At 29.2% G+C, this 8,153-nt stretch overlaps 1 protein-coding gene across 1 annotated transcript; it reads right to left on the bottom strand.

The window, feature by feature from the left end:
* Window positions 1-495: 495 nt before the first annotated feature.
* On the bottom strand, window positions 496-2,902 carry LOC139494817 (uncharacterized). Its single transcript, XM_071282990.1, has 5 exons — window positions 2,755-2,902; window positions 2,259-2,380; window positions 1,750-1,791; window positions 982-1,056; window positions 496-552 (listed from the first exon to the last, which is right to left on the bottom strand). The coding sequence occupies exons 1-5, from the start codon at window positions 2,828-2,830 to the stop codon at window positions 496-498; spliced, it is 372 nt and encodes a 123-aa protein (XP_071139091.1). The 5' UTR covers window positions 2,831-2,902.
* Between the last annotated feature and the right edge of the window lie 5,251 nt (window positions 2,903-8,153).

The raw sequence follows: 8,153 nt of genomic DNA, 5'->3' as shown, positions 1-8,153 counted from the left end.
TGAAAAAAATCATTGTATATCGGATTTTCCCATGCTGACATCACCCTGCTCAGCTCATACGGAAATTCTGTATCATGTCTGTAACATCTCAGACAGAGTTATAAGCTACGTCACAATGTTTTAGCTAGCGTTATTAAGGACGTCACACTGTTCAGCCGGATTTATTACTTTTTCGTGGATGGCTACAAAATCTTCAGTAAGATTTGACCCAAAAATCTCCTTAAATCAAATCCAATCAACTATTTATCAGGTATTCTGCATATTGATATATTGAAATATCAGCTGTTCTACAAAACATAAAGCATTCACTCACTTGCAGAAATTGTTTTATTATGGCTCAAAGCTGATATTTCATGATAGCATTATGTTAAGCTTATCAAGAAAAAAGAAAAATAAGTCTGAATTAATGTGAAAACTCTTGTAATCAACATGATCAACATCGAAAAAATAAACAATTTGTTTAAATATTACTTTTTAAAAAGCTTACAATTAAAATCAATGTCTCCTCCCAACATTGTATACCCCTATACGTTCGTCAGAAGCTATGTCACACTACAAAAAAAAAATACATCAGACAATGCAATAAATTCAATACAAAATATCTAAAAGCATGTTAAGATGATAATGTAAGCATTTTTGAACTGTTAGAAAAAATGCTATTAAGTGATTCTAAATATTTCTTAAAACTTGCGCATAATTATTAATTTCGAGCGTGTAAATGAAACAGGAACAAAAACAAAAATGCAATGTGCATAGGATGCTCTTATTACTTTTATTATTATATGTTTTACTTACATTATGTTAGTAAAGGAATCTTTCATAATTTTGTATTTTATTTGTACTTCAAAACTCTAAATTTTCAAAACAAAATGTTCTTTCCACAATTAAAAAAATACTTAATTTATTGAAGTAAATTAATTCAATTAGGATATTTCAATAATGGATATAACCACAGTATTCATATATGTTAAGACAACTTACATCAGAAACCACATGCTGGTGTCTCTTGCTCAATATCATTGACAGCAAGGCACAATTAAGATATTCAATTTTAGACTAAAAAAAAGGTGAAGACATAAATGTCTGATTATTTACATAACTTTTTATTTATAATTGCAAAATCATAGTTATAGACAGGGTAACAGCTATCACAGTTGAATAATTTCATATTTTCCTTGTACATAAATATATTACAAAAACAATTTAGTTAATCTGAACACATTCTATGTCTGATAATTATATGTAAATGCACTGTTTGTTCTGTAATTATTTTTTTATAACTGATTGGTATTTCTGCAAAAGCTTGTCAATTTTCTAACCAAGTTATTTATTTTTACAAGACACACACGAATAAAAGACTTATCATTTCTAAATAAGGATGCTGGTTACTATTAAATAGAATAATTAGGTCAACAGTTATTTTTCTGAGCATGTTTTGATCTTCTCCAAATATATCAAGTCGATCAGAATAGCTTCTACCTTTTTTTCTGTGTTTGAATTTAAATGATTTGCTTACTATAGTAAAGTTTGGTAACTGGTGTCAGATCATAACCGATAATATGTTCATGTTTATAATTTACGGAAGTTTTCTTTTGACATAAAAGTAATTTTGGTGGTAACATGTTGTATATGTTTGCATACTTCGTAATTGTTTTATTTTGATCTCTTTAGTTTTTTACCATCCATGGAGTTTTTTGTGTATTTTCAAATAAAGAATTTGAAGACATAATTGATATTAAAGATACTTACTGCATTCTTTCGCAACAACGTTAGCATGTAACTATCAATTATCTGAAAATAGACATGTGACAAAAAGTATAAAGCTACCATATATTGGTGTCATATATCATATCTTATAGAACTCTTATAATAAAGAAAAGAAAATGTGTCCACAATACACTGAAAACCCATTTGCTATATCTTTTTTGATGTTCAGTGGCTGGTAAATTATACAGTCCACATTATAGGTACAATTATTTAGCAACAACAATTGCATTCTTATCTCTCTTCACTAGAAACATTAACCAGGTTCTGAACGAACTGAACCTAACATAATTACCGTCTTTTGTTGTAGATAGGGCATAAAAATGAACTTACGGATGTATCTTGAGAGAGGTTCAAATATATTCTTTTATTTTTATTTTCTAAAAACAAAAGAAGTAAAGCAATCACTCGAACATTTAAAGCATCTTAAAAAAAATAAGACTTGATGATTTATTTAAAGATATAATCATTCAATAAAGATATAAAGAATTTACCTCATCTTCCAGTTTGTCCCTGATTGAGTACAAGCTGTGAAGGCTGATTGAAATGCCTTCACAACATGTAAATAGAAAATCCTTTTCTTTTTTCTTATTCAAAAATACCATATCCTGGGCATCTGAATAAAAAAAATAGAGAAACTAAATCTATGATGATAATACTGAATAATTGTTAAACACCCAGATTATAGGCCAGATACAAATATAAATTCTTTACATGCCACATTTCTAAAAATTTAAAGTCTGTTTTTTAAAGCTTTTTAAACAAACAATCCACTCCTCTAAGAAGAGTATATCTTTAATAAGAACACATATGTGACTTGTGTAAATTTTTATAAGCATTTAAAAGCTTAAAGGAAAGGGATTTCACACAACCACCATTTTGTAACCTATATCACAATTCATTTAGACATTTTGGAATATTACAATATGATAGTTGCATAGTTCTCCGGCAAAGTGACTTTAATCTAAATCTATGAAAAAAATTACTTACATCTTACAACTTTCTGATTGTATGTGTCAAATCTTCCACTGTCTGTCATGTCTTTGTCTGTCTCAATGTCTGTCATTCCATTTAAGTCTGTCTGTTTATCTGTCGTAGTGTCAGTCCCCCTGTCAGTGTCTGTCCCCCTGTCAATGTCAGTCCCCCTGTCAGTGTCAGTCCCCCTGTCAGTGTCTGTCCCCCTGTCAGTGTCTGTTCCCCTGTCAGTGTCAGTCCCCCTGTCAGTGTCTATCCCCCTGTCAGTGTCTGTCCCCCTATCAGTGTCTGTCCCCCTGTCAGTGTCTGTCCCCCTGTCAATGTCTGTCAAATTGTCTGCCCCCTGTCAGTCTGTGAAGCTGTCATTCCGTCATTTTCTGTTTGGCCACTTTCAACTCTAAAAACAGAAATAAAATAGAGATTAGATTAAAACAATTGTCAATAATATAAATGATTTGAGTAAAATTGTTTTTCTATATTTATGCAATGCCCTCTTCTATTGTAGCAGGGCATGAAAATATATCACATAATTCAGACTTGCGCTGAAAAAAATAAGTTTAAATAACAATAAATCAATCCTCAAATATGGACAACTGTAGAGATCACTAAACAGTCAAAAGATTTAATTAAAAAAAAATACTTAAGTATGTATTAAATAGTGAACGTTTAATTCTGACAGCATGCCCTCTGCTTACAGATATAATCACATACTATAAGTAAAGAGGAATTTAATTTCCCATTGATCAACAATAGTGTTTTACAAACTGCTATATATCCAATGAAATTATTCCATTAAATTGTGTTGTTAAAATTTCTTGAAGCTTTTATATCTTTGTCAAAAAAAATTTCATTTTTTTTTCAAAATAAATTTAGCCATGTCAATGTGTTAGGTGCCACCATAAGTCTACTTAAAATAATAATGAAAAAAAAGTACGGCAAAATCAAAGTGAGGATGTACAGGATATTTTTTTTTTAAATTCTAACTTCCATAATCTTATTGGAAGGGGTAAAATAACAATATTTACAATTGTATATACTCTGATCAGAAGTTTATTTATTTCTGACAGTGTTATTTATGTAACCTACCAGAACAAACAAATATGACCTTTTCTTTTTATACCTAATCAATTTCAGTACTTTAAAAAAACTAAGAAAATTGTAATTGATGAATTACAAATATTTTAATATCTGTGTTGTATATTTAATGATGAAATAAAATAAATAAAAAACTAACATGTAAATAATTACACAAAATTAAAATAAAGTAAATTCTTAACGGTCATAATAAAATTTTCATGCAGAAATAAAAATAACAGAAAATAGCAGTCAACATGAAAATTCAATTTTATACTCAGAACACACATTTTATACATGTTTTTGCAGTTAATGAGAAATGAGCTGATGACACTTATCATTTCTGCAACGTTCAGTCTTTTTGAATCTAGATGAAAATAAACATTTATCATTCAACTTTCATAAATATTTAAATATGAAATATAGATGGATAAATCTGTTGTAATGTTGTCACTTGTTTTAATGTCATATGAATTATACAAAGAAATATCATAACAGTTTATAAAGAATAAAGAATAAGATTAGAATTTAATAAATAAATAACATCTTGAACCTACTATCTAAAACTAATATAAATAACACCCAAAAAATTAAGGTTCAAAATCTTGACAAATGAAATATCAATGTGAGTAGTTACCTGCTGTAGAACTGTTGGGCGAACAAAATCGCAACTGTTCTGGCCACCAGGTTGGTTTGTTATTAACATTGTATGCATTCTTTCCTGGAATAAAAAGCAATTTTACAGATAAAATTTACTAAAATAAAACACTGGGCCAGGCCCTGAAAGTTTACTGTGATTCCAATACAAATGAAGATATCCCCATCCCATTATGGCATATTTACTACACTACGTTCAAGCTTGATTTGCTTGATACAGCTCTGAATTTGGATTGTTATAAAATATTTAACACAGCATAGGGTTCTGAAACAGAATGAATGTGTCACTACTATTAATGACTTTCAATGTCAATGATGTAATTGATTTGTGAAGTCATGGAGAATGAGGTTTTCACTGGTAACAGTTGCAGTTAAAATCTAATGAGGTATTTTTTAAAACCATTTATTTACTAAAATTATTATACTGGTATACCTTTTATTCCTACTTTTGCCAATAAGGCTGGCACTAGGAATACCATAGCATCCCAAGTATATAATAAAGGGTCTGCATATGGCATTCCTAGTGTGTCATCTTCACTCTTCATCAGTTCATGTCTATCAGGTTCTGGAGAATAAAAAAAAGACAAATGGAAAATCACAATTTATAATTCTTTTCATCAAGCATTGTCTAGTGTTATAACATTGGCATGACCATTTCTAAATAAATCTTAACATGTGATAAATAATTCAAATTGTAGGATTTAGCAAAACAATTAAATGACAAAGTTTCTTTTTGAAATAGAAGGTCTTATAATTATATAATATACGACGATTTCAATAAAAAAAGTGTCTTTTTATATTGAATACGGGATAAAATGAAATGAGGATCAGTATATATACGGCGATTTCAATAAAAAAAAAGTGTCTTTTTATATTGAATACGGAATAGAAAAGAATAATTGATGAATGTAAAAAAAGTTTATGAAAGGGTTTTCTTTGTGGAGATCTTATAAAAAAAGGGGTCAAGATAATTTTTGAGGGAAGAAAAATTACATAAAAAATCAATTTGTTTCACCAATTACGGGATAGTTTAAATTACGGGATAGTTTAAATTATCCCGTAATTTACCAAATGCATTTAAATATTACCTATATTGATATCGTTAATTCCGTTAAATATACAGGTTAGTGTAAATTTGGCGTTTTTTGTTTATGCAATAGAATAAAGGTAATTACAGGGGCTATATCGTGTGTCTATCCCGTACGGGATTGGAGAAAAATGCCTATTTTCAACTAACGTAAAACTGCTATAATTTATTATATGAATAAAGGCAAGATTTCATTTTGAATATTCCTCAAAACATATTATTAAATGTGTATTATTCTGATCCTCATTCTCTCCCGTTATATATTTGAATGACAAAGTTTCTTTTTGAAATAGAAGGTCTTATAATAATATAACATACGACGATTTCAATAAAAAAAAGTGTCTGTTTATATTGAATACGGGATAGAATGAGGATCAGTATATATACGGCGATTTCGATAAAAAAAAAGTGTCTATTTATATTGAATACGGGATAGAATGAGGATCAGTATATATACGGCGATTTCGATAAAAAAAAAGTGTCTTTTTATATTGAATACGGGATAGAATGAGGATCAGTATATATACGGCGTTTTCAATAAAAAAAAAAAGTGTCTTTTTATATTGAATACGGGATAGAAAAGAATAATTAATGAATGTAAAAAAAAGTTTATGAAAGGGTTTTCTTTGGGGAGATCTTATAAAAGGGGTAAAGATATTTTTGGGGGAAGAAAAATTACATAAAAAATCAAATTGTTTACTAATACTTAACGTGTATTATATATTGCTGTCTGGTCCTACACGGGATCCATTTTTCGCAAAGATTTCCATAACGGTACTTTTGTTTTGCAGCAAATCATTTGATTAAATATTTATTGTTTAAACTCCTTTAAAATATATCACATCAAAGTGCCTAAATTTCAATTTTATAATATCCACTTTTTAGTATAAAGAGGGACGAAAAAAACCATAGGGACTGTCAAATTATAAATCGAAAATAAACTGACAACATCATGGCTAAAAATGAAAAAGACAAAACAGACCAGTAATAGTGTATATGACACAACATAGAAAACTAAAGAAAAAACAACACGAACCCCACCAAAATCTAGGGGTGATATCAGGTGCTCCGAAAGGGTAAGCAGATCCTGCCTCACATGTGGTACCTTGCTCGTAATAATTGTGACATGAGACCATTAATTTTCTCTTAATAGCCATGGTACTTTGAAACGACAAAATAATATTGATAAATTATACAGAGCTTTATGTGTTCCATTTTTTTTTAACACCAGGAGGCTTTAATTTGTAAAATTACATTTGTATTTTCAACATTTTTCAGTAAACAGTAAACAACAGGTCGTCAATGCAACGAAAAATTCCCGCACCAGGAGGCGTCCTCCAGCTGGCCCTTAAACAAATATATACTAGTTCTGTGATAATGTCCACCAAAGGTACCTGTATTTTACAGTACTTAATTTGTACTTGAAATTTAGGTACTACAGATTTTTGGTTATTACCGTTACATTTCATGCATTTTGAAAGTTTTTCTATTTCAAATCTCTTAAAATTATGATATCCAAACATGGAATATTGTATTATTTATCTACCAAATTTTAGTACAAATCAATTTCTGTAAAATACAAGTACCTGAATATTACAATAATTTTAAAGTAAAGACAAAGTACTAAATCAAAATATTAAAAGTAAATTTCCAGTACTACATATTTTTAGTACAGAAAAAGTGTTCCTATGCAAAAGTAGCTGTGTAGCCCCCTGATAAAAATCAAATGGTAGCTCCCTTACACCACACATTTTACTCGGAGTACAGACAATTCTATGCACCTGCAAAAGTTTTAAGGGATGACAGGAAATAGATATATAAATTTTAAATGCATTTTATGTTTTAGAAAATTATAAACTTTACTAGATTTTGCTATTCATTTTTTTTGTTCCTGCAGAAGGTGCCAAAATAGACTAAGTTGTGAAAGAGGTTTGATAATCTCCCCTTAATATGTAATACATGTTGTAAATAGTATGTATTTAAATGGACAATAAATGGACAATAGACACCTGTAAACAATAGGTGATTTAAATTGTGTAACTGAGTGGGCCTATCAAATGAAACTCAGGTGTTCGTTTATTTTGCTATCTTCTGCAGACTGGAAAAAAACTGCACATCAAAATTGTAATACCTTCCTCCGTATCTGGTTACGGAATTCTGTATACCTCTGGGCTGCATATTGGCAAACAACTTTGTAGGCAACATTATTCCTTTCCCCCACTCCATCAATACGGAGGCATTTTGTACATCATTCTGAAAAAAAAATTCAGTATAGTTTGTGATATCAATGCATTTTAGAGAGGATCAAGATTATAAATACTTGGATTTGTTAAAAAAATTAAACCTATCAATTTCAGGTATATTTATCTGTGTTTTGTTTTAAACTGCTATTGTAATCATTAGCCAGTCCCCTGATGTTGTGATTTAGATATTCCAGCTTGTTCAGAAAATCACTTGACTTACTTGTAAATTATATATATATATATAATAATTTATGTCTAAACATGATTTAAATTTTATATATATTTGAAGAAAATTAGAGAGAAATCAAAAAAAAAAATTATATTAATATTCTACAGCTAAAAAGATTTACCTT

Source organism: Mytilus edulis, chromosome 11 (genome assembly GCF_963676685.1).
Source record: "Mytilus edulis chromosome 11, xbMytEdul2.2, whole genome shotgun sequence".
NCBI classification, from domain to species: Eukaryota; Metazoa; Mollusca; class Bivalvia; order Mytilida; family Mytilidae; genus Mytilus; species Mytilus edulis.
This window is presented reverse-complemented; position numbering and strand designations above follow the sequence as displayed.